Below are 27,509 nucleotides of genomic sequence, written 5' to 3' on the forward strand. Positions count from 1 at the left end.
ACCTTAGTAGTGCACTGTATGTCGTGGCTTGTGGGACACAGTGCTTTATCTGAACCATCCCAGTCCCCCTAGGCTGAAGTGTATTGGGACTAGGGAGGTTGGGAACTAAACTGTGGCTACAGCCAGGCGTTTCTCATGCCATCCACACTCTCCCTCTGCTGCTGGATAATGTTTAAAAACATGCGTCAGCTGTAGAGCCCCCACAAACCAACCAGACCCATTTCCACAGTAATTACAGAAGTCTACTGGGCTGTCTGAGAGACTTCTCTAAGAAGAGGAAGCATTGGAATGCGAGGAGGAGAAGAAAACACCAGAGTTTTTTCAAATAGACCAGAGTTTTTTCAAATAGAGCGAGAGAAGAAGACGGTTTCGGGGAGGAGCTAGAGAAATGTAGCTGGGTGAAACATGGCTGTACTTGGCTGTGTGCCTCGGAAGGTCTGAGATATGTAATGCTGCTACCCACAGAGTACCCACAATAACACACAGACTGGGCCATGGGAAGCCCGAATCCTGAGTGCTGTTGGAAAAGCACATTCAGCCAGCCAGAAAAGTGCCAATGTGCCTTTCTAATCGCTTGTTTGTGTTTCTATTTCCCCTCAGACGGGAAACCAACACATATACCAACCTGTGGGACTGGGGAAACCAGGTAGGACGATCATCAGCACAATCTGTCACTCCACACTCCTCTGTCTCACACTCTTTCTCTCTCACACATATACTCTCCCTCTCACACATATACTCTCTCACTCTCTCTCACATATACTCTCTCACACATATACTCTCTCACTCTCCCTCTCACATATACTCTCCCTCTCACACATATACTCACTCACTCACATACATACAAAAACATTAACTATCTTCCCTCTCTCTTTCCTCTCAGAGCATGTGGCCCCTCCTAAGAAGCCTCCTCGTCCTGGAGCCCCCAGCCACCTGGGCAGTCTGGCCAGCCTCAACCCTGTAGACAGCTACAACGAGGGGGTCAAGGTACAGCAGCACTCACACCACCAAGACAACACTGTCTTAATGTATTATTCCAGGGTCACCGTTACAGCACCAAGACAACACTGTCTTAATGTCTTATTCCAGGGTCACCATCATAGCAACACATCACCAAGACAACACTGTCTTAATGTCTTATTCCAGGGGCACCATCATATCAACACATCACCAAGACAACACTGTCTTAATGTCTTATTCCAGGGTGACACTTACAGCAACAAGACAACACTGTCTTAATGTCTTATTCCAGGGTCACCATCATAGCAACACATCACCAAGACAACACTGTCTTAATGTCTTACTCCAGGGTGATCATCATAGCAACACATCACCAAGACAACACTGTCTTAATGTCTTATTCCTGGGTCACCATCATAGCAACACATCACCAAGACAACACTGTCTTAATGTCTTATTCCAGGGTCACCGTTACAGCAACAAGACAACACTGTCTTAATGTATTATTCCAGGGTCACCGTTACAGCAACAAGACAACACTGTCTTAATGTCTTATTCCAGGGTCACCGTTATAGCAACAAGACAACACTGTCTTAATGTCTTACTCCAGGGTCACCGTTACAGCAACAAGACAACACTGTCTTAATGTCTTACTCCAGGGTCACCGTTATAGCAACAAGACAACACTGTCTTAATGTCTTACTCCAGGGTCACCGTTACAGCAACAAGACAACACTGTCTTAATGTCTTACTCCAGGGTCACCGTTACAGCAACAAGACAACACTGTCTTAATGTCTTACTCCAGGGTCACCGTTACAGCAACAAGACAACACTGTCTTAATGTATTATTCCAGGGTCACCGTTACAGCAACAAGACAACACTGTCTTAATGTCTTATTCCAGGGTCACCGTTACAGCAACAAGACAACACTGTCTTAATGTCTTATTCCAGGGTCACTGTTACACAAAACATAGCTTGGTTTAGCCTGGTGCTAGATTTGTTTGTGCCATCTTGCCAACTCCCATAGGAGGCTGTCTAGGAATTGGCAAGATGGCACAATAGATCTGGGACATGACTCATACCTAGGAGTTGCAGGGCCTAGAGTTTCTCCTGGTTAGGTCACATGGTCAGGGAAAAGTCTGAGTCTGAACCACCGCCATGATGTTGTATGAGAAAGAGACCATTACTTCAATATTGAGACAATGCATGTGCTTTTGACTGCTATGAGTTGCTGCAGCTGTTTCAAGCATGCTTTCTCTTTCTCACCTGGCCATCACCACTTCCTTTTATAAGTTCTTACATAAAATACGTCCTCTCAGTTTATTCAAGAGCTGTGAGAACTTGAACCTTTAGCCAGATTCAGAGTAGAATGGGATCTGAATGGAAAAGCTCTGAAAACATGTCAGTATTTCCCCTGGTTCACCAGGAGCCCAGGCGGGTCAAGTTGCTCCTAGTCGGCAGAACAGAACGGGGCTCCTAGATCAGCGCAGATCTGAAGCCCTCTCTCTCCGTCTCTCCCCCTCCCAAGTCTCAGACAGCACAGAGCAAGGCTAGCACAACCCAAAGCCCATCTCTCTGACAGAGATGGTACTTAGACACATGGACAGATATAGAAATACACACGAAAGGCACCAGTGGATACACACACTTACACAAGACTCACACACATACACTTATCTGCACTTGGAACACACACATACACTTACGTGTACAGTGCATTTGGAAAGTATTCAGACCCCTTGACTTTTCCCATATTTTGTTATGTTACAGCCTTATTAAGTCAAGGGGTCTGAATACTTTCCAAATGCACTGTACATACCCAGCACCATGCTTGTCCATGGGAATCTAAAATATACAATGACTGTCCCAAAACATAAAAGGCTGTTTTTTTCCTGGCAAGCTATCATTATCATGGGGGGGGGGGGGGTTGGTGGTTAGATAAAGATCCTCCCACCCTGACCCTACCATCCACCCCTACCCCGCCAGGGTCGCGACCTTTCTGCCACACAGCCCCACCCAGACAGACACTGCCAAGCCGGCCCAGAAAAGGCCCACGTAAAACCACACTTTCTGGGCTTTTATTTTGGATCCTAGTTATGCAACAACCGTCCATTTCGAGAGAAGCCAGTGAAATGAAGACTGTTGGAATGGAGAGAGTGCTTTTTCTCTCTCGTAACTTTCCAAGCAGGCAGTTTGAAAGGAGACCCTTAGCGAGGCTGCTCTTCTTCTAGCTCTGACAATAAACCCCAATTAAAACAGAGGCTTGTGGGGCCTCCCGGGTGGCGCAGTGGTTAAGGGTGCTGTACTGCAGAGCCACCAGAGACTCTGGGTTCGGCCCAGGCTCTGTAACCGGCCCCAACCGGGAGGTCCGTGGGGCGACGCACAATTGGCCTAGTGTCGTCCAGGTTAGGGAGGGTTTGGCCGGTAGGGATATCCTTTCTCATCACGCACCAGCGACTCCTGTGGCGGGCCGGGCGCAGTACGCGCTAACCAAGGTTGCCAGGTGCACGGTGTTTCCACACATTGGTATGGCTGGCTTCCGGGTTGGATGCGCGCTGTGTTAAGAAGCAGTGCGGCTTGGTTGGGTTGTGTATCGGAGGACGCATGACTTTCGACCTTCGTCTCTCCCGAGCACGTACGGGAGTTGTAGCGATGAGACAAGATACTAAAAAAAACAATGGGATACCACGAACTGGGGGAGAAAAAAGGGGTCAAATTAAAATAAATTGAAGAGAAGAAAAAAACAAAAAAAACAGAGGCTTGTAGTACAGTGGAGTATAGAGAAGCCCAAGGAAAACACAGTGCTTCCTAACAAGACAGAACCCAGTGAAATCCAAAGCTCCCTCCATCTTTTGATCATGATCCTGGATCAAATGCTTGATCAAAGGTTTTAGACTCCCTGCTCAGTTGGCTCAGCGAAAGCTAACGAACAATACAATACAGCAACTCTGAATACGATAGAGTGCAGACCTTTTGATCTTTTTCTCACTGCTACATCCAACTAGCACTCAGACCTTTATCACTTGAAACAGACTGAAACAGGAGATACTATCTCAACCCATTTTCATTTTCCATTGCAAAGTGTTTTAAAACGGTGTGCCCTAATGAACACGACCCTATCTGCTTGTATTGTGTTGATGCATTGCATGCGTTGCCTCTTGCCTTCTGTTCTGCAGTGTTAATCCTTTCTCTCTTCTGTTTTCCCTGCATCCCCCTCTCCCCTCTCTCTCCCTTGTTTTACCTCTGCACCAACCTACTGTTGTTGCCCTTTAGCCCTGGAGGGTAAGAGCTCTGTGTTTGTCAGTCACTGTCTGACCACTAGGGAGCGCTCTGATAACACATTCTCTACCACTGTACAGGAGTCATCAAACCTTCTCATCATAGTGGCATTGGCCTTAAGATCACTTTACTCTCCCTGAATCCTAACCGTAACCATTAGAGGGGGCAACACAAACTGGTCTTAGATCAGTGTCTAGAGGCGACTACTCCGGATGAGGCCACTTCATCCAGGCCCATGTTCTAAAACCAGTGAGGCTTGGCAAAGAAAGCCATAAACAAAGCAATGTCAAATGAATTAGCGGGAGAAATAATAAATATATTTAGGCCTCCATTGATGACTCTCTTCCCTGTGGTATGGTGTGATGCATGTTGGGCTGTGTAGTCATAGTTACCATTACTAACTGTAGTTTATTAGATAATAGTACACCACCATCTGCCTCTTCTCTGGACCGTGGCGTGTGTGAGTGTGTGTTTGTCTAGATCTCTGTTTTGGGTTGTCCAATTCATCATACGTCATTCACAACCATGTTCAGAGATTGTATGCTCTCATATTGTGAATCGAGTTACAGTAATTCTGGAAAATACTGTCATCTAGTGTTCACTTTGTAAACTACTTGATTGATCTATAAATTGCTGGCTGCTCGTGGTTACAGAAACAAAACCGTTTTACCTCTACACCACCTTGTGGTTCCAGTGGGTAGGGCAGCTGGAACACTTCTGTTCATGCACTCATCAAAAATCAAGTCAGACAAAATCACCTATCTTATTTTCTCTCGAACACTGACACTCAATTGGGTCCCATTAGATCAGCATAATCACACATTTTATCATAATAGATTCACTGTAGAATCACTCAAATTATTTGAAGGAGAAAGATTCACTTCCCTTCTCTGTGGTGTGTAGATCCAGCCTCAGGAGATCAGCCCTCCCCCCACGGCCAACTTGGACCGCTCCAACGACAAGGTGTATGAGAACGTGACAGGCCTGGTCAAGGCTGTTATAGAGATGTCCAGTAAAATCCAGCCAGCCCCTCCAGAGGAGTACGTTCCAATGGTCAAGGTAAGGCTATAATAATATAAGCCATTTAGCAGACACGATCATCCAAAGTGACTTAGTACATTTGTTACATTTTGGTGGTCCTGGGAATCAAACCTACTATCCTGCTGTTGTAAGCACCATGCTCTTCAAACTGAGCTCGAGAGGACATGAATGATAAGTTTATTGTTGAATCATTGTCATATGTTGGTGATCATTCCTCAAGAGGGAATGGTATTATTTCTCAGCCGTTGCAGCTTTGATTTATATTAATGATATCCTGGTTCTTTTTTTCCACAGGAGGTGGGACTAGCTTTGAGAACCCTATTGGCCACAGTGGACGAGACCATACCAGTGTTACCAGCAAGCACACACAGAGAGGTGATTAACAACTCATTACAAATAAACATATTGCCTGACTGTTAATACTCAAGACTGTTGTCCTATTGTGTCTGAGGACAAAATAAGTTATGTAAAAGACAGTTGTCTATTCTTTAACTCCTGTCTGTCTCTTCCTCTGCAGATTGAGATGGCCCAGAAGCTTTTGAACTCTGACCTGGCCGAGCTGATCAACAAGATGAAGCTGGCCCAGCAGTATGTCCTCACCAGCCTGCAGCAGGACTACAAGAAACAAATGCTGACTGCTGCACATGCCTTGGCTGTGGATGCCAAGAACCTGTTGGACGTCATCGACCAGGCCCGGCTCAAGATGATCCATGCCCAGTCCCGGGGGTCACACTAGCCCCCTCCGGCTCCTAGCTCCCTGGGCATGGAAGAGAGTCTGCTGTGGAAATAGAGCTGGTTGGTTTCAGCTCCCATAGCAATCATAGACTGCACAATGTCACAAGTCAAGACTGCTCAGCTCACACCTCGATCAGAGCTCCTGATACTACAGGACAGAGACCGAAGTGGACACTCGACCTGATCGTACCCTTCCTAAAAACTTTTTATAGACTTGTGTTTTGTCTGTCGCTGCACTCCAGGATCCCTGGATGGTTGGAGATCAGTTACATACAAACTCTTGTTTTATTAGATCTGGCTGCGTCTCGTTTGTGCAGATTGTTGTTTTTTTATCCAGAGGTGAAGTTCAGCTCACGTCAGATGTCTTCTTCCAGGTGGCTAATAATTCTAATTATCACAGATGAGGAAATAGATTATATTCTAACTGGAACATCTGATCCATTGAAGAACTACAAGCTATAAATGGTAATGATTAACATTGTGTTTCTGAGAGATCAATGTTAAAACACTTACCTTCCCTATCCTACAGTATCACAGCATATAATGCTCATCCCAACACTCTCCACTAGAATGATATATTTTGGAAGCTCATTTTTTCATTCTCTTAGACTCAGGCACCTCTCGACACAGTGAATAAAATATACAAAAAATACATTTTGTTTTACCAAACATGTCACATGCCACTTTTTAAGTTAACTAATAGTAAATATACAAATAAATATATTTTTCAGCATTTCTGGGATTTAAATGTTAATGGGAGGCGCATTTAAGTTCCACAGTGAAGATGAACTATCACGTGCCAAATGATTTGAATCATCCAATAGTTTGGCAGTTATACAGTTAAAAGAACCTGTCCCATTGCTAGCCATTCCCTTATCAAACTTTTTGTATATTTAAACCAGGTGCTCTATTCAATCTGGATCAATAAAGCGTTAGATTGCACAATAGAAATGTATTTTCAGATTTAGCTGACGCTCTTATCCAGAGCGACTTGCTACTCGCCGCCCCAGTAATGCTGAACTTCCACGATACGGATTGAATAGAGCCCTAAGTTAAACCTTTCTGCTTCTTTGGTTTCAACCCCATTGCCTGGGTCATTTTCATTAGGGCACACTGTAGCAAAACATTTTGCAATGGAAAATAAGCGTCACTTAATGGACAACTTCAGGTTGTCCCTACTTGTTCAATTTTTTGTTTGGTGCCTAATGAATGACCCTGGTTTACAGATTCTGCCTCTCCAGACTGTTAGACCTTAATGTCCCTATCATGTGTACAATCTCAAACTGCTTGTTTTGGGTATAACTTATTCTCAGGAAGAATAACCTGTACAGTTCCTTAAACTAATAAAATGTATCGTTTTGTCTTCAGAAGTATGTTTTCCTTGTGTGCTGTGAAATATAATGGGTGTTGATTTCAAAGGGTAAACTATTGCTCCCATTAGGTTATATTGTTTACAGGTGATCCCATAATGCACACTTCTTGTACCCAAGATGCTCAAAGGAAACCACATATTGCCAGTTCAGTTTCTTTGATTTTATTTGTTACAAAAACTGGTTTAGTCGAAAAGACCGAAGCCCATGTCGTCATCGGAACCCTCCTCTGACTCTTCCTTCTTCTCCTCTTTCTTCTCCTCCTCCTTGGCTGTAATGCAGGAAAACAAGGTATGGCATCAGTACACGTACCATGAAAGATCCTCCAAGTTAAAACAGGAAATAAATTGACAAATTACCACAATGTCTGATTTAGGTGAAATAAACCCATTGGTGACAAACTGGGTAAATAAAGGGAAAGCCACTGCTGTAGTGGAAATCAGGCTACTTTCACCGGCCTAGCCAGTGCTTGCAAGAACCAGAGACGTTCGTCGTGGGCGTAACAGAATAAAGAACCGATAGTAGTAAGCGCTGGCTCAAGAGACCATGCTCAGGGTTCACACAGTGACAATTCAAGTGCTAATATTTGAGTAGTGATGAGCAGAGTTTTGGGACATGCCCACTGTTGGAACACGTGTATTTTTATTGGGCATTTGAGAACATGCTACGACTGGCAGCGTTGGTGCTGTATGAGGAAAACGGATTATGTGCACAATACACATCACATCTAATTTTAGTCCAGTCCGAATCTGCCATGTCAATTTTTACATGGTAGGAGTGTAAAATCTGTTTGACAGGTGCTGCATGCAGTTTGCGCAAAATAAATGCTGCATATATTTCATACGAATGGCCTATATGTATACATTGTTAATTAATTGAAGTTAATCACCAAATTCATCAGTTTAATTATATATTCAAAAAAGTAACGTGTCTAGGCCTATTTAATGAGACTTGGGCTCTAAAAGTGCATCCCCAATTCTCTACCGGCGCTGAACTTTTTGGAAATGGCAAGTTCACTTTCTCATCCATAATGCATCTAGTGCAGTGCGCTGTTCAGCAGCTCACAGCAGGATTGGGGGAATTTTCATGAGGGACATTGAAAGTGGATCACTAAAATAAAGATTATGATCGCACTCAATTTAAATATGGGGACATCTACACATTTGGCAGCCAAGCACGAGTTATCAATGTAGCTTATAGTTGTCTAGACTAGAGGTTGACTGATTATGGACCTCCAATAATCAGCGTTAAAATCATAAATCGATCAACCTCTAGTCTAGACAATATATAATAATGACAATTACAACACTGAATGAACACTTAGAAATGAAACATGTTCAATTAGGTTTAAATAATGCAGTGTTGGAGAAGAAAAAGTGCAATATGTGCCATGTAAAAAAGCTAACATTTAAGTTCCTTGCTGAAAACATATGAAAGCTGGTGGTTGCTTTAAACACGAGTCTTCAATATTCCCAGTTAAGAAGTTTTAGGTTGTAGTTATAGGAATTATAGGACTATTTCTCTCTATACCGTTTATTTCATATACCTTTGACTATTGGATGTTCTTATAGGCACTATAGTATTGCCAGCTTAATCTCGGGAGTCGATAGGATTGAAGTCAAACAGCGCAATGCTTGAAGCACAGCGAAGAGCTGCTGGCAAATGCAGGAAAGCGATGTTTGACTGAATGCTTATGAGCTTGCTGCTGCCTACCACCGCTCAGTCAGACTGCTCTATCAAATCATAGACTTAATTATAACATCAGAAATACGAGCCTTAGGTCATTAATACGGTCAAATCCGGAAACTATCATTTTGGAAACAAAACGTTTATTCTTTCAGTGAAATACGAAACCGTTCTGTATTTTATCCAACAGGTGGCATCTTTAAGTCTAAATATTGCTGTTACATTGCACAACCTTCAATGTTATAACTATGTAAAATTCTGGAAAATTAATTATGGTCTTTGTTAGGAAGAAATGGTCTTCACAGTTCACAATGAGCCAGGCAGCACCAAACTGTTGCATATACCCTGACTCCGCTTACACTGAACGCAAGAGGTGACAATTTCCCTAGTTAAAAGAAATTCACGTTAGCAGGCAATATTAAGTAAATATGCAGATTTAAAAAATATATATATACTTGTGTATTGATATTTATGGTTAGGTACACATTGGCGCAACGACAGTGCTGTTTTTGCAAATGCGCTTGTTAAATCATCACCCGCTTGGCGACGTAGGATGTGATTCGATGATAAACAGGCACCGCATTGATTATATGCAACGCAAGACAAGCTAGATAAACTCAACCATATGTAGTTAACTAGTGATTATGTTAAGATTGATTGTTTTTTTTTACAAGTTTAATGTTTGCCAGCAACTTACCTTGTCAGCCTGCCACGCATTCTCCTCGTGGAGTGCAACGTAATCGGCCATAATTGGCATCCAAAAATGCAGATTACCGATTGTTATGAAAACTAGAAAACGGCCCTAATTAATCGGTCGACCTCTAGTCTAGACATGAATATATTCATGCCTTGAATAAAAACCTCCAGGTTTCTATCACGAAATAATTACGCAAACAACTGCTCTAATAATACCATTCCTGTCCAAACAAGACCTTCGTTACCTGGTGCGTCTGCAGCAGGTGCAGCGCCTCCAGCGGCAGGTGCAGCTCCACCACCTGCACCCACGTTGCAGATCAGGCTGCCAATGTCTACGCTGGCCAGGGCCTGTAACAAATACAGGAAGCAGGATAGGGTCAGTGTAGCCTTTACACATAAATGACTACCACATATCTGAGTATAATCATTTACAGAAAGCAACTAAGAGGCATCATCACTGATTTTTTTTTTAAGCAGCTCTCACACACACACCACAGTAGAGACGGAAGGTCTTACACCATAGACATGAAGGAATGTGTGGATGACACTGAAGGAATAACTTGGAAGCTCCACAGAGGATTCCCCAATAACAAATGCATAACCCTGTTGTATATGTGTAAGGTGATGGAGAAAAGGGCTTCACTCACCTTGGAGAACAGACTGGGCCAGAAAGGCTCAATCGTCACATTGGCAGCCTTGATGAGAGCCATCAGTTTGTCTTCCTGCAAACACATGGAGAAATATTAGATTAGACATCACAGACCCCATACAACCATGAAGCCAAAACTACCATCAGACTGGTGTTGTTTAGCCTGTCAGGTTAGTAAACGAGTAAGCTGGCGACTGGGAAGAAACCACAGAATCGGTGGCTGCCTTCATCGCATTCACGAGACCGTTTACCAGCGCTAACATGCTCAAGTTAGCGCCAAGAAGATATGGGCAAATAAATGTGCCGAATAGTCAACGTTGGTTAGCTAGCAATTTGCCATAAACAGATCTTACTAAGGCACCGGGGTTAGCTAATTTGCAGGCTAGAGTAGCAATGCCTCAAGCAACAGCACATTGTTGGCTAGAATAGAAGACTCATGGTGGCTGCGGCACTGGCTAACTAACGTTAGCTAATAGCATGTTAGCCAACTACTGACATTGCCGGCAAGTAAGCGATCATTTTGGACAGTTACCGGCAATGATATAACTAGCGTACTCTCACTTCGTATTCACATAGACACTACCTCGGCACTAAGGACAAGAACCAGTCTTCCAAATCTGCCTGGTTAGATACAGAGGCCATCTAAGGCGCCATTTTGGTAATGAAAGCAGGACTTACTGTGACCGTGACTTCATCATCGTGGAGGATGAGGGCAGAGTAAATACAAGCAAGTTCAGATACAGATGCCATCTTTCTATGTATATTTTATAGTTCGGGCGTCGGATGCCTAATTTTGGTTGTGCTAGTCGCCGGATTCAGGGCCTTAGCTTCAAAAGAAGAACCAAGCACCTTAGGCACGTTGACTTACTACTTAGACTTTAGCGGAAAGGGAATGAAAAAGGGCGGGACATATGTTTATATGTTGATAAACGTCACTTCTATGGGAGGAGTCAATGCAAATGCACAACCAGTTGTAGAGCAAACATAAAACCAGTTAACTTTTTATTATTATTTTTTTTACCAAAGATCCATCTTTGTTTATTTTCTTCACATAGGGCCAAACTATTTACCACAGTTATTTAACACAATACAAAACATCACAGCCAAAGCCATAAAAATAAAATACATACCTTTTATTACCGCACCACATTGTCACTTTAATTCAATATAAATACAAACAATATATATGAGCGCTGTATTAGTTTGGTAAATAAAATATACTGTAAATATTAAGTGAAATTGTTGCCTATTGTGCTGGAGGCAGGCTATGCCTGAATTCCCCCATGCTATGAGGTCATCCATTCATTCTCAGAGCAGCCAGAGAATGCTGAGCACAGCATGGCTAAAACACACAGCCAGAGTCAGTAGTGTGCTTAGCCCAACACCAGTCGCTCCGTTGATGTTACAAAGGTTACTGGAGCAACAGGTGACTTGGTTCCCATTGCCATTCGCATCCACTGAGGCCCCTGACGCTGCTCCTTTGCAGGTCCTTGCACTGGTGCAATACTTCCCTATGGCCTTTATTTTGCCTGTGGATGGAAAAGGGAAATAATGCATCTTTACTATTTTAAACTGGGTCATTCGAGCCCTGAATGCTGATTGGCTGACGTATACCACATGTATTTTTACTGCACTAATTACGTTGGTAACCAGTTCATAATAGCAATAAGGTACCTCGGGGGTTTGTAGTATATACACACACTTCTAAATTCTCAAATCTGTTCACCAGGTATGGTTATTTTGTCTGGAATAGACTACCATACAAATAAATAAGCTTCACTTTTTCATGTATTAATTCACCTATCAATTCCCCTCTCCATGGGATCAATGCATTTCTACTCCTATTAGGCTACTGTGATTGGTGTCACTTAGGTTTCCAAGTACTCTCACAAAATGTGTCCACAGTGGTCATGCAGGTATCAAGGGGTGCCTGGCAGGTTTGGGATGACTGGTTGCATGCGCCATTGATTGTGGTGGAGCTGCACACATTGCACTTCAGAGCATCTATTTTAAATATGAACAACATAATCTTTCTCCAAATTTCCAAATGACAAAAACATGAATGGAAAGTATTCCAGGTAGTTTTTGTTTCAGCTATAACATAAACATTACAGTCCAATGGAATGCTGTGCAGTTGGTCTGTCAACTTGGTTTCAGTATGAGAAATATCAGAATGAAATGTAAAACATGATTTGAAAAAGCTAGAAAATGGAATTGACTCTCCATCTAAGACCTAAATAAGTGTATTTGTTGTAGTAGTCACATTATAAGATATGAATTCATATGAAATGACCTACAACTTATAGAACTAAGTAACATCAGAATAGTAGACTACTCCATATGGCAGAAATCAGCATCACCATGGATTGGAAATAAAACATTTCATAGATATGAACATCAGTTTACCTGAGAAAGGGCTGCAGAAGCTCAGGAGGAGGAGAACAGTGATGATCTCCGTGGTGGCAGCACTTCTGACACATTGGAACACTGGGACACTCTCTAAAGAAAGATCTACCCATATGAAGAGGCACTCCTTCCCTTTGTCCTTAAAATATCACCTGAAGATAGTTGCACTTAACACGTGACATTATGGTGTGGTTTAGAGATGTATCTTATTATAGGGGTCACTGAAACAATAGCAGGAGCATCATTATATCACACAAGGTCATGGTTCAAAAATGGGTTCTCAATTCGCTTGTCTTAATACGCTGAACAACGCAACATTTAAAGTGTTGGTGCCATGTTTCATGAGCTGAAATAAAAGATCCCATAAATGTTCCATACTCACAAAAAGCTTATTTCTCTCAAATGTTAGTGAGCATTTCCCCTTTGCCAAGATAATCCATCCACCTGACAGGCATATACAGAAGCTGATTAAACAGCATAATAATTACACAGGTGCACCTTGTGGTGATGACAATGAAAGTCGACTCTAAAATGTGCAGTTTTATCAGACAACACAATGCCAGAGACGTCTCAAGGTTTGAGGGAGCGTGCAATTGGCATGCTGACTGCAGGAATGTCCACCAGAGCTGTTGCCAGAGAATAGAATGTTAATTTATATTCCATAAACCGCCTCCAACGTCATTTTATAGAATTTGGCAGTACGTCCAACCGACCTCACAACCGCAGACCACGTTTAACCACACTAGTCCAGGACCTCCACGTCTGGATTCTTCACCTGAGACTAACCACCTGGACAGCTGATGAAACTGAGGAGTATTTCTGTCTGCAATAAAGCCCTTTTTGTGGGGAAAAACTTAGTCTGATTGGCTGGACTTGGCTCCCAAGTTGGTGGGCGTATGCTCTCCAAGGCCACCCATGGCTGCGCCCCTGCCCAGTCATGTGAAAGCCATAGTTAAGGGCCTAATGAATTTATTTAAATCCTTATATGAACTGTAACTCAGTAAAATCATTGAAATTGTTGCATGTTGCGTTTATATTTTCTGTTCAGTATAGTTTTTTTAAATGGCAGAAGTGTCTGTGATTAGTTAATTCAAGTCAAATATGACCCATTTCTTTTATGTTTTCAAGTACTAGATTTACTATTTTTGGGGGGATTGATTGCTATTTCTACCCTCTGTTCATTACAATATTGTTTCATTCTTGTAACTGAATGTCTGAAGCCACTTAAAACTTGCAGTGTTCAATGTTGTCCTGCTGTCTTTCATCATGTCTATCATACCTTTCAGTTTGCAAAGGCATGTGATACCAACTGACACCAGTAAGTAGGGTGAAACTCTGTGTGTTTGTGTTTGTCTCTTAGTTACAAGGCCATCATCATCACTACTTTACTTTCGAAACTGGTGGAACGAGATAATGTCAAACGTTTGCCAACATATAACTAGTTATATGTTCCGGGTCCAGCTCTAGGGTGTGTTTGTGATAAAATTATTGTATCTGGGTCCAGCTCTAGGGTGTGTTTATGATAAAATGATTGTATCTGGGTCCAGCTCTAGGGTGTGTTTATGATAAAATTATTGTATCTGGGTCCAGCTCTAGGGTGTGTTTATGATAAAATTATTGTATCTTGGTCCAGCTCTAGGGTGTGTTTATGTTAAAATGATTGTATCTTATATCTATGCCAGAACATATTTGTATACATTCCATCTGTCAGTGTCTTACCTTTTGGCAAAGATACTACTGCATTTCTTCAGGATCCAAAATTAAAGACAGTGATTGAACAACAATCAAAAATACCAGCAGAGATGAACATATTTATTTCAGTTGCTTATATTCATTTCAAAAACTTAATTCAGAGAGAGAACCAGGCCAGATTGGCCTTTACTTCCTGTTGCTCAGTTTAACTGTTCGCCTGAGACTGATGAACCGTTGACATTACAGCGGTCAGTCTGACCTGGTTCCACCCTAAAGGTGCTACATGGTGAATCCAACATCTGCATTGGACATACAGCATTTACTGCTATGCAGCCTCTGCAGAAGTCAGAGCAAAACTGTGAAGGAAGATGTCAAGGAAATTAGTTTGTGTTTATACAGGACCTCCCACCCTCACCTACCGTCTACCGATCATGTCAATGCAGAGCTATAAGGAGCCCTCTGCATTGTTAAAACATTTGAGAGGCACACGGCGATGTAGTACGGAGCTCAATTTGGCCTCTGCATGCCTCCGGAGGCGTCGCAATTGCGTCACACCATCCATACAGCGTCTCCAACCACATTTTCAGATCAAGCATAAATGGTATTTTAGCCTCCTAGGTTGATGCTGGTGGAGGTGTCTGCTGTTCATCTACTGTGCAAAGCTGTCTTCAAGGCAAATGGTGGCTATTTGAAGAATATCAAATATAAAGTATATTATTTGTCCTACACTTTTTTGGTTACTACATGATTCCATATGTGTTATTTCATAGTTGTGATGTATTCACTATTATTCTACAATGTAGAAAATAGTACAAATTAAGAAAAACACTTGAATGAGGTGTTCTAAAACGTTTCACAAGTAGTGTATGTTATTTATATGTAATTAACACCATTCATGTGTATTGATACACAATCATACCAATCAATAGTGTAATTCACACAAATCATGTACATAATGAGAAATTAATGGCAATTTTAATAGGCTCCTGAGTGCCGCAGCAGTCTAAGACACTGCATCTCAGTGCAAGAGGCGTTACTACAGACCCTGGTTCAATCCCGGGCTGTATCACAACCGTCCGTGATCGGGAGTTGCATAGGGCGGCGCACAGTTGTCCCAGCGTCGTCCGGGTTAGGGGAAGGCTTGGTCAAGGTAGGCTGTCACTGTAAAATAAGAATTTGTTCTTACTGACTTGCCCAGTTCATTTTATTTATTTATCATGACTCCAACATTCATAATATTAAGTACCTATTTATTTTATTTTTTTGTTACTCCTATATGCGGAACTTTGTTATTTAGATTTTGGGTTAGGACGACATTGTGATATGAATAGAAAAGTATAGAAATGCATCTTTTTTACTTAAAAGTATTTAGACAATAAGAGAGAACAATGTGTCATGTTTACATGTGGTGTGTTTCGTTGTTTTGTTAGTGTGATATGTGTTGTAAATTAAAACAAAAACGCCACCATACAATCAAACATTATCAAATGCTTTAATAACAATTAACAAAATTTAACATCACACATTTTCGCATTCAAAAGCACATCAATGTTTCCCATATTTGGCACCATCATCTCATGGTCTTCATGTTCTAATACTTTACAAGGTCAAATACAAACATAAAAGCAGAGATCTTCTGAATGATCAAACAGCTTAGAATTCTGGACGCTTTGACCAAGCGTACAAAACGGACTGTTGACATCAGTCAGTGTGTATCCTGATGACGACAACATGAAACGCCAGGTAGGGTTCAAGGTGTTTTTATGTTGGATGGGACAAACATGTGCAGGCAGGCAGGGGTGGAGGCTGGAGGGGGACTGAGTTGGTCCTATCCCATAGACAAACATACATTCACCAATCATGTTACACATCAATCATGGGTTGGTCCAACTGGTGGAAGCTGTGGCTAATTCAACCAGTGTGGTTCTATTCATTGCATTGCTTAAGAAAGCCCACTCAAGTATTCAATGGTCTGGGTAGGTCCTGTTTAAGGTTGGGTGGGTGGTGACCGGCAAGGATGTGACTACCTGGAAGTGTGGGGCTAGGAGGGCAGTAAGGATAGCTGAACCTTCCCTACTAGGAAAATCCCCCTTGTAACAAATAACACCAATGCGTTTTATTGGCATTGTATCCCATCCCAGCACAACGATGTCTAGGTCCATATTCTACACATGGCTCTCAGGACCAGCGTGTGTGTGATCAACTATAGATTTAGTCTTCATGAGCTTTCCCTTTGGGTTTCTCTTCCTCGTCGTAAGACAGTCCATATTCATTCATTCTGGTCTTATCAACAGGATACAGCCTTAGGAGAGAAAAGGAGTGGGAAAAGATTGTTGTAAACAAATTGACAGTCAATCTGAGGATATTCTGTTCTTCATTGGAGGTAGTGTTACAAATGAATAATTTGACAAACTGCAACAGTCAATTTAGAGAAACTGCAATGTGTGTGTGCCTTACCATCTCTGGTACAAGTAGACGAGGAAGACCACATCATCCCTGAAGCAGGCTAGCCGGTGGGAGGTGGGCATCGTGATGATGAAGGCAAATATGTCATCGATGAAGGTGTTGAACGCCTGGGGATGGTCAAGATGAGATGTAATAAATATAAACTTCCATTATCAACATCCTTCAGTTTCATTGTCATCCACTTATTATGATGTCTTTGTCTGATAGATTTATGTATGCTTCATTGCAACAATTACTACACATACCGGTAAACATACTATAATTGTCCTTTAATGATTCAACTATTTCCGAGACATCTAACATTTAGTGTAAAACCAGAAAAATGCTCAAATAAATACACTATATTATCCACTCACTTTATACATGAATGCTTTCCAGGGTAGATGTGCCACAGACTTAAACTGTTGAAACAAGAGAATAATCGATATGGACACCAGCATCTGGCCATTAGCCTCATGAATAATATAACAGAAGACATGTGCACTAGTACTTAGTATAATGGAACTGACCTTGTAGTTAACAAAGAGTTGAGGTAGCATGAAGAGGAATCCAAAAGCGTACACTCCTGTCAAAAAAGGAACCATCAAAGTCGATAAAGTAAATCTAGCTTTCAAAAGTAATATAATAATATTGCGTGTATACATTTTTATGTATGGAAACCCAAGTGGAAAAAGTTAATTAAAGCAAATCATGCTGGCCTCAGGATAAGATCAATGACCTTACCATTCACTAAACTGTTGATGATCCAAGAGTACCAACTGTCAAACAGAAAGCAGAGGAGACATTATTACACATTCAAACACACACCGTGTAGTAGACCAACTTTCAGAGGCTCACATTAGGATTTGGAAATGCAACCCAGGCCCGCACAGATTATTTTTCTGGACAGATTTGTTTGTCAAAATCAGTTGGAGGCCATAAAAAGGGCACTTTTTTCAAAATACAGCGCATTCAGAATGTATTCAGACACCTTCCCCTTTTCCACATTTTGTTACGTTACAGCCTTATTCTAAAATACCCCACAACGACAAAGTGAAAACAGGGTTTTAGAAATCTTTGCAAATGTATTCAAAGACAAAAACAGAAATACCTTATTTACATAAGTATTCAGACCCTTTGCTATGAGACTCAACATTGAGCTCAGGTGCATCCTGTTTCCATTTATCATCCTTAAGATGCTTCTACAACTTGATTGGAGTCTACCTGTGGTAAATTCTATTGATTAGACATGATTTGGAAAGGCACACACCTGTCTATATAAGGTCCCACAGTTGACAGTGCATGTCAGAGCAAAAACCAAGCCATGAGGTCAAAGGAATTGTCCGTGGAGCTCGGAGACAGGATTGTGTCGACGCACAGATCTGGGGAATGGTACCAAAAAAAGTCTGCAGCATTGAAGTTCCCCAAGAACACAATGGCCTCCATCATTCTTAAATGGAAAAAGTTTGAAACCACCAAGACTCTTCCTAGAGCTGGCCTCCCGGACAAACTAACCAATCAGGGGAGAAGGGCCTTGGTCAGGGAGGTGACCAAGAACCCGATGGTCACTCCACTGTTCCCCTGTGGAGATGGGAGAACCTTCCAGAAGGACAACCATCTCTGCAACACTCCACCAACCAAGCCAGAATGAAACCACTCCCCAGTAAAAGGCACATGACAGCCCGCTTGGAGTTTGCCAAAAGGCACCTAAAGACTCTCAGACCATGAGAAACAAGACTCTCTGGTCTGATGAAACCAAGATTTAATTATTTGGCCTGAATGCCAAATGTCACGTCTGCAGGAAACCTGGCAGCATCCCTACGGTGAAGTATGGTGGTGGCAGCATCATTATGCTGTGGTGATGGTTTTCAGCGGCAGGACGTGCGAGACTAGTCAGGAGATCCTTGATGAAAATCTGCTCCAGAGCGCTCAGTGAAGGTTCACCTTCCAACAGGACAAAGATCCCAAGCACACAGCCACGACAATGCAGGAGTGGCTTCGGGACAAGTCTCTGAAGGTCCTTGAGTGGCCAAGCCAGAGCCCGGATGTGAACATCTCTGGAGAGACCTGAAAATAGCTTTATAGTGACACTCCCCATTCAACCTGACATGAGTTTGAGAGGCTCTGCAGAGAAGAATGGGAGAAACTCACCAAATACAGGTGTGCCAAGCTTGTAGGGTCATACCCAAAAAGACTCGATGCTGTAATCACTGCCAAAGGTGCTTCAACAAAGTACTGAGTAAAGGGTCTGAATACTTATGTAAAATGTGATAGTTTTATATTCTTAATACATTTCCAAAAATTTCTACAAACCTGTTTTTGCTTTGTCATTATGGAGAAGTGTGTGTAGATGGATTAAATTAGGGTTTTTTTCATCAATTTTTAGAATAAGGCTGTAACATAAGAAAATGTGGAAAAAGTCAAGGGGTCCATTAAAATGTCTACATACTTTCTATCAGGTATCAGATGTTGTATTAGTGTAGCCTGGGGTTGTTTTTCCCCCCTCCCCCAGAAAAGTACTACAGTTACCCATCATTCTAATACAGGGTTCCCCAACTGGCCTGCGGGTGGTTTAATTTGACCAGCCACTCAAAAAATACAAATGGCTTAAAAATTATTTTTTTTTAAATCGGCCTGCGACTGAATCTAGTTGATGATCCCTGCTGTGGTAGATCCAACTGTTAATATCCACACAATAAAGTTATAGCCTACCTTTTGTATCTCAAAAAAACTAAGGCATAAACAGCTCCTCCAATACACATTGGGTAGAGTAAATACGACAGGTACTTCATTGCCTGGGAAGAGAAGAACATTGTAAACAAAATCAAATTGATGCAATTCATGTCAATACTACTGTATACAAATTGAGGAGAAAGGAACAAATATTCTGTTTGGTGTTTTTTTTACATGGACAAATCTCACCAGAGTATCATACTCTTCAGTCCTTCTCTCTGATTCGTCAGATTTCCCAAACTGTGGGGAGACAAACACTTGATATGCATGTAGAACTAACAGAGAACAAATTAAATCGTAAGCAAATCAACTCCAAAAAACCTATCTTTACAAACAAACCAGACTTACTATGAACGTTGGTCTTACACCCTTCCAGATAATCTGTATCTTAAAGGCTTTCTTCACCTTCCACACCTGTAGAGGGACAGATAAACCAGTGATTTACTAGTCATGGGAGAACACAGTGTAAATATCTACAAGGATCTAAACATAGCGGATTAGAGAAACCAGGACATAGAATGAGGGAATTACCAAACCTACAAAGCAGGAAAACATAGATAATCACTGAATAGTCACTAAGTGCAGAAAACAGAAAAATCTAATCTACTCAATCTGAGAAAGGTCAACGCCTGGAAAAATCCAATAGGTTAGATATTATACTAACATGAACAGCAGTAACTTTAAGGAAACACTGTCTGTGTCAAAAATGGCACCCTATTCCCTATGTAGCAGACAACTTGACCAGAGCCCTGAGGTGCAATCCAATAATACAGTATCTCCTTAAGTGTGCACTCGTTCACTACTTCCCACAAATCTAAAAGCATTGGATTGATGGAGGCATCTGCCAGCGGAGTTTCCAACATATTTCTTATACTTGGTCATTTCCTTCCAAATAAGTAAAATAGTGAACACCTTGGGAGGAAGGAGAGTTAATTGGGACATAGCCCTGGTTAAAAGCAGTGGGGAACGACATGGGGAATAGGGTGCCAATTGGGACACAGTCACTGACAGCATGTGTGGAGACGTACCTCGATCAGGGAGCCAATTCCAGCAGGAATGAGGACCAGCAGGCTTGTCTGCTCATCAAACAGGTACATGAAAATCACAATGGTGCTGAAACACCTCCACAGTACTGGAAAAGGACCACAACATAAACAGGTCTAAGAACAGTCCACAATTAGTTATATAGAATTACATATCATCCCACATACAAAGGCAAATATGAAATATTCAATTCCACTGAATAGTCACAACGTTGTGAGAGAGAAATACAAGTTCATATTAGTGACCATTTGGATTATAGCTTTAAACAGAAATGTAGCTGTCAGTGTACTGATATTCCATATGATATGTGTTTGGTCCTATAACTGATTGTAACCAAAACATCTGAATTTAGACACATCCACCAATAGAACTACAGGTATCTAACAGTGAAATTCTGGATGACAAACCAGGGCACACAGAGAGATAAGACTATCCATCCAAAACAGCCAAGGTCGGGCTCAATTCGAGTTGAAGTCAGTCAATTCAAGAAGTGAACTGAAATTCCAAATAAATAATTGAAAAATAATAGCATTTTATTTTCAATCATTTATCAAAAAACTGAAAAGGAGATGCTATTTATTTCAACAGTGCTTCAATGTTTTACTTCTAAATCCGAATCACTTCCTGAATTGATTAACTTCAAATTGGAATTGACCCAGACCCTGCCGAACAGCATCCTACTGAGAAATCCACCAACCTGCTTTGCTGGACATCCCCACCATGCTTTTCTTCTGCTTCCAGAAGCTGATGTCATTTTTGAAGGCCAGGAAATCAAAGAGGAGCTGCAAAGGATATATGCTTTTAAAATTCAACGTGACACAGGAATCATGGGGTGGCAGGGTAGCCTAGTGGTTAGAGCGTTGGACTAGTAACTGAAAGGTTGCAAGTTCGAATCCCCGAGCTGACAAGGTACAAATCTGTCGTTCTACCCCTGAACAGGCAGTTGACCCACTGTTCCTAGGCCGTCATTGAAAATAAGAATTTGTTCTTAACTGACTTGCCTAGTAAAATAAAGGTAAAATAAAAAAAATTTAGGCCAGGAATGGGCAACTGCCCTTTTGTATAATAAAAAACTTTTAATGTTTTTAGGAAATCAGTTATGGTCTCAACTTCCTGTTAAGAATTAGAATACAGTAGACAAGGTGCAATTTCGAAATGTAGTTGCACAAGTTTTTCTCTTGGGGCAACAATATTTTGTTTAGGGCCCCCAAAATGCTAGGGCCCCCAAAATGCTCGGGCCCCCAGAATGCTAGGGCCGGCAAACCCGCATGATGATCTCACATTTTTTGTGGCCCCCACCCCCATCAAAGTTGTCCTCCCCTGATTTAGGCCTGTAAGTCAGAATCATCCATGAAGTGACACTGGTAGACTTTGGTCTTACATGAAAGGCAGCTACGAAGAAGGTAAGGGCTAAGAGGTACAGGTTGGTGTCCACGAATATGCCCTTGATTTCATCCGCATCTTTCTCAGTGAAGCCTGAAATGACAACAAACAAACCAATTCAATCTCACTGAGATTCAAATCAAATCAAAGTTTATTTGTCACGTGCACCGAATACTGTAAGGTGTAGACCTTACAGTGAAATTCTTACTTACAGGCTCTAACCAATTGTGCAAAAAAGGTGTTATGATGAGGTTTATTGTAGTTCTTGAACTTTGCATGAAAATGTACCCCATAGAATTATATTTCCATCATACTACTCACCGAATTGTTGCAGGGAGTAGACGGCATCTTGCATGTGAATCCAAAAGCGGAGTTTCCCGAGGGAGATGGTGTCATAGGAGATAGTGAGAGGCAATTCAATGCTGGTGCTGTTGATCTCCATCAAGTCCTTCACTCGGTTGCTCAGCTCATCCACAAACAGCAGTGGGAGGTACACCATCTTTTTTCCATTTTGAAATCTTGAATACAGTACAACAATCAAGTGAAAATCCATCAATGAATTAAGCAATAAGGCACGGGGGGGGGGGTGTGGTATATGGCCAATATACCATGTCTCAGGGCTGTTCTTCTGCACGACGCACCGCGGAGTGCCTGGATACAGCCAACAGCTGTGGTATATTGGCCATATACCACAAACACCTGAGGTGCCTTATTGCTATTATAAACTGGTTACTTAAATAAATAGAGCAGTAAAAATAAATGTTTTGTCATACCCGTGGTATACAGTCTCATATACCACGGCTGTCAGCCAATCAGCCTTCAGGGCTGGAACCACCTAGTTTATAATAAAGGCTTTGGAACTTAAAGTTGACATTTTTGTATTGTGTATTGTATATTAGTGCCAGGTGTCTATTTGTGAGTGTATGATGAATTTCAATTCTGGATTGTATCGAGTTCTCTCAAACTCTTGGCGGCATTCTGCCTTCTCCCTACAGTTCTCAGCCATTAGCTTCGACCACGACTGTCTCATGAACTACAATCCCCATGCTGTGTTTTAAATTTAGAAGCGTCAATAATAATCACTTGCGATACGGCTTTTCAAAACATATGGCACTTATCTTTCATCAGCGAGAAAGAATCCTTCAAATAAAAAAGGTACACTTACTGTAGCAGTTTTGCACAGAACCATACAGCTCTATCTGTCGAACTACACTTCCCGAGTCACGCTGACACACAGGTGTTGGGAGCATGCTAGATAGCTAATTAGCACAGGTGTTCGGTCGCCTTTATTCTTCCGTCTATTTTCCATAAACAAGTATCATGGAGATATGATATGTCCACGTGGGATCACTAACCCTATCAACGTGTGTATCAATTTGACCTTTTTATTTTTATTATGATTTCTCGCCGATATGAAAGTTAAGGTCTTTAAGCATCCTAAACTGTACCGCAAGTGATGCATGTTGATGTTCAGAACGAGCGTCAGGGATCTTAACAAACCCCCTCCCCTAGAGACACCTTTGTCCAATGACTTTTATGTCTAATGTAATGGAACAGAGTCATGATCAAGGGCTAGCTAGCTTGTATCATGAGTTAGTGCTAAGTGTTGTGCTAAGTGTGTACTTACACTTTCAAGTAGCGGTGCACGTCACTGGGCAGGAAATCCCTGTCGAAGACAAAGTCTTCTGACACCACATTGAGTGTGAGACGGGAGCGCCAGTGAGACACTGGCCGGTCCACTGCAGAGTCACCTCCAGTAGTAGTCTTCCGTTTCAGCTGCTCTGGCTGCACTGGGCACAATATCAACAACAGATCAGGGAAAAAGACCAGGGAAAAACAAAACACTAATGAGAAATGCAGAAAAGGGCAATGGTAAAAACAATAAACTCAGCATGACAGCTTGAAAGACGTACCCCACAGAAACGCATTCCAATGTGAAAGATATTAAAATGTACCAGACTGTTATGTAGACAAACATGAAAAAAAAAATGCTACAAAAGGGACCCTTCAGGATGGTTGATTACAAGGCAAGGCACTGTCTAGGGAACTCAGCCGTTGTGTGGTGTAATAGTAGTCTGACCTTTGGTGCTTCCTCCCCTGAGATCAGGCTGACCTCCAGTGGTTTGGGTATCATGTAGGTGGTGAGCTGGGTCACCAGGTGCACCTGCCTAGGGTCCTGCCATGGAGACATGCCTGCCTGGTGCACAAACACCATGGCATACAACGTCCCATTCTTGCGGGTCTTCTTTGGGAGAGACACATTCACTATCCTTTAGGAAAAGGGATAAATATAGCAGGGAGAGGTACAACTCTGCAGGTTAAAATAGTCTCTATTTTCTGTTTGTTCAACGTTAATAATTTACTATGAATTTGGGCAGCCGTTTTGAATTATGAAGTCCAAGTCGTCCTGCAACTACCCAGAGATCAATGTGTCTACCAAAGTTTCCATAGGTGATCATCCTGCTTACTACAACTGCCATATATACAGACATATCCTGTCACTATAAGAAAAGTTGCACCTTTCAAACTTGGACTCCACATCAAAGTCCTCCTCCTTGTGAATGAGGGTGTGTCCACCATCAGCATTGGGTCGTAAAGCAGTGTAGATACTCAGCTAAGAATGGGAGGGAAAAAAACAACAAAAACACAGCAAATGTTCACACACTTAGCAGTTGCAAAAACGGATTGCAATAAGTTTGCATTCCATCGAGCTAGCTTGCAATGATGCATACAAACCTGCAGTCGTGTTTTTCCTGCCAAATAAGGTTTGAGGCAGTTTTCGAATTTGGGGTTCTCACAAGGCTTGGTGTAAACGATGCCATACATCACCCAGCAAGTGTGCAAAACATACACAACGAACACCCCGACTATGAGCGTCGTGAAAGAGGTCTTCTGAAACATGCTGCCGATTGAGTAAAGTCCTTCAAATATGAAATGTGCAAGGCAGATACTGTAGCGACGCGATCCTCCTCTGAACCAAGGAGCGAGAGCTAACGCGAAGCCGAAAGAGAATTTAGCTAAAGAAGATTAACGTCAGTTGATGCATTTCTCATACTGAAACGTTAACGTAGCTTGTGGACTGGGCATTGTGGTCACAGCTGTCGGCAGGTGCTAGGCTAACCATGGCTAGCTATCGTTTATCACAGTGTACGTCTCCTCATCTCTTTAACCTATCAAATGCAATGTATCTGAGTAAATATTTGGTGAAATTTAAAATCCCCGAATTCTGCTCATCAGTTTGTCTCTCGAAATCGCAATATCATGTCTATTTTAGCTAAAAGCGTAGTGTCAGCTAGCTACTTCCGTGATGTATTTCCTGGTTAGGCGATGAAGGGAGTATCAAACTGCGGCTGCGCAAATCTGACAATTTGCATACCACCTGAAAATATCTTGGCCAGAAGATGTCACCCACGCTCCATGCGGTGCAGCCCGCTCTTCATTATAATTTTAATATTTTAAAGTAAACTTTTTACTGTTATTGCCAGGTCAAAATAAACAGAAGAAGCATAATTTGTGTATTTTTTATGTATTGTACAAACAAATTAAAATATGCCGAAAACAATTAACACAAACCTCTACACTTGAATAAATAAAATATATGTATACTGAACAAAAATGCAAATGCAACAATTTCAACAATTTTACTAAGTTACAGCTCATATGAGGAAATATGTCAATTGAAATTAATGGATCTATGTATTTCAAATGACTGGGCAGGGGCGCAGCCATGGGTGCGCCTGGGAGGGCATAGCCCCACCCACAGTCATTTAGAATACGTTTTTCCAGGTGGCTCGTCCCGCAGGTGAAGAAGCTGTATGTCGAGGTCCTGGGCTGGCGTGGATACACGTGGTCTGCAGTTGTGAGGCCGGTTGGATGTCCTGCCAAATTCTCTAAAACAACATTGGCGGCGGCTTATGGTAGAGAAATTAACATTCAATTCTCTGCCAGCTGCTCTGGTAGATTTTGCACGCTCCATCAAAACTTGAGACATCTGTGGTATTGTGTTGTGTGACAAAACTGCACATTTTAGAGTGGTCTTTAATTGTCACCAGCACAAGGTGCACCTGTGTAATGATCATGCTGTTTAATCAGCTTCTTGATATTCCACACCTGTGGATGGATTATCTTGGAAAAGGAGAAATGCTCAGTAACAGGGATGTAAACAAATTTGTGCCCCAAATTTCAAAGAAATAAGCTTTATGTGCGTATGGAACATTTCTGGGATTTTTATTTAAGCTCATGAAACATGGGACCAACACTTTAAATGTTGCATTTCTATTTTTGTTCAGTATAGTTACTAGGTCTACTCAAAGGCATAAGCTATTTGCAACACATTTTGATAAGTGTTGCTCAGAATTTGTTTCACGCTTTGGCCGATGCACAAAATTGCTCAGTCATTAGACTTACAATGACCAAAAGGTGCCAGTTTGGGAGAAATGTAGTTTATATAGTTGGCTTAATCCCTTGATAAGACATTGAAGAACTACCCAAAATGTTTTTGTCGACTTACCAAGGGAAGTTGAATATATGGTGCTTCGAAAGAAACTGTGATGAATAGAATGGTGTGGTGAATGGTCAGTTTTAGTCACCTGTCTGGCCTCGAGATCAAACTACCCAGACTTACTCTTTCATCTCTTGTCAGTATCACTGACCTTCTGGAACTTCCATGGTCATTCTTTCAGTTCTATCATCAGTGAGCAATAGGGACGGGAGTGGAAACAAGTACTTCACCCAACTTCACCCAAAGGTTTGATGTGTGTGTGTGTGTGTGTGTGTGTGTGTGTGTGTGTGTGTGCGTGAGCATGTACGTGTGCATGCCTGTGCATTCATGTTTGTATTTGTGTCCGTATGTTTCTGCATGGCCCATAAATGTATGTTTTTGCTTGTTGGTGTGCAAGCAGCAGAGCAGTTCCGGAGTGAAATGGGCACAGTGAAAAGATGGAGGAGGAGAAAATAGAGAGTTGTAACGGATGAGTGAGGACAGGAAAATAATAGCAGGGAGGGAATTAAGACTACATTGTACCCGCTTTATAGATTTTCTGCTTAAAAACACCAATTTGGAGGCCAACAGCGGAAGAGGGAGAATTCTTTCCTCAATAAACGAACATCTCGGTAGGGAATGTACTGCCTTCTTAAAAGCCGTTCGCCCTGAAAGGAAAACTTTAACAAGGTGGAGCAAAGCAGGAAAGTAGCAGGCAAATGACCATCTTTATTTGCCAGAAGCTCCTCCTATGAGAGATCTGTCTGTCCTTTTGCATTATTCAGTGTTTACCTGTCAACTAATTATTACCTTTGAGCTGACCGTAGGACTACACATATGGATGAAAGGTTGGATTCAGACATTCATTGTCAGGGTTGGAACTACTTCAGTAACACCTCTACATTAAG

The 27,509-nt window shown here is 41.9% G+C and overlaps 4 protein-coding genes across 16 annotated transcripts in view; 1 reads left to right on the forward strand and 3 right to left on the reverse strand.

Moving 5' to 3' along the window:
- ptk2aa (protein tyrosine kinase 2aa) overlaps positions 1-7,387 on the forward strand; it is a 159,927-nt gene extending 152,540 nt beyond the window's left edge. For all 13 annotated transcript variants that reach the window (XM_064979913.1, XM_064979914.1, XM_064979912.1 and 10 more), the window contains 5 exons: positions 601-646; positions 884-987; positions 5,145-5,300; positions 5,577-5,657; positions 5,800-7,387. In XM_064979913.1, coding sequence (XP_064835985.1) covers positions 601-646; positions 884-987; positions 5,145-5,300; positions 5,577-5,657; positions 5,800-6,018 — 606 coding nt within the window. In that variant the 3' untranslated portion in view covers positions 6,019-7,387. The remainder of the gene's footprint in view (positions 1-600; positions 647-883; positions 988-5,144; positions 5,301-5,576; positions 5,658-5,799) is intronic.
- Positions 7,388-7,535: 148 nt separating this feature from the next.
- Positions 7,536-11,312, reverse strand: rplp1 (ribosomal protein lateral stalk subunit P1). The gene is made up of 4 exons (XM_064979920.1): positions 11,097-11,312; positions 10,417-10,491; positions 10,015-10,117; positions 7,536-7,658 (listed from the first exon to the last, which is right to left on the reverse strand). The coding sequence occupies exons 1-4, from the start codon at positions 11,166-11,168 to the stop codon at positions 7,573-7,575; spliced, it is 336 nt and encodes a 111-aa protein (XP_064835992.1). The 5' UTR covers positions 11,169-11,312; the 3' UTR covers positions 7,536-7,572.
- Positions 11,313-11,726: 414 nt separating this feature from the next.
- Positions 11,727-12,444, reverse strand: LOC135549276 (prostate stem cell antigen-like). Its single transcript, XM_064979294.1, has 2 exons — positions 12,309-12,444; positions 11,727-11,947 (listed from the first exon to the last, which is right to left on the reverse strand). Exons 1-2 carry the CDS (start codon positions 12,442-12,444, stop codon positions 11,727-11,729), a joined length of 357 nt encoding a protein of 118 aa, XP_064835366.1.
- Positions 12,445-15,994: 3,550 nt separating this feature from the next.
- On the reverse strand, positions 15,995-25,452 carry clptm1l (CLPTM1 like). The gene is made up of 16 exons (XM_064979921.1): positions 24,858-25,452; positions 24,641-24,735; positions 24,202-24,391; positions 23,749-23,906; positions 22,443-22,639; positions 22,120-22,214; positions 21,436-21,520; positions 20,723-20,826; positions 20,043-20,108; positions 19,884-19,934; positions 19,674-19,756; positions 17,706-17,740; positions 17,492-17,547; positions 17,339-17,383; positions 16,974-17,089; positions 15,995-16,818 (listed from the first exon to the last, which is right to left on the reverse strand). The coding sequence occupies exons 1-16, from the start codon at positions 25,020-25,022 to the stop codon at positions 16,728-16,730; spliced, it is 1,632 nt and encodes a 543-aa protein (XP_064835993.1). The 5' UTR covers positions 25,023-25,452; the 3' UTR covers positions 15,995-16,727.
- Positions 25,453-27,509: the final 2,057 nt, after the last annotated feature.

This window comes from Oncorhynchus masou, chromosome 12, assembly GCF_036934945.1.
Source record: "Oncorhynchus masou masou isolate Uvic2021 chromosome 12, UVic_Omas_1.1, whole genome shotgun sequence".
NCBI classification, from domain to species: domain Eukaryota; kingdom Metazoa; phylum Chordata; class Actinopteri; order Salmoniformes; family Salmonidae; genus Oncorhynchus; species Oncorhynchus masou.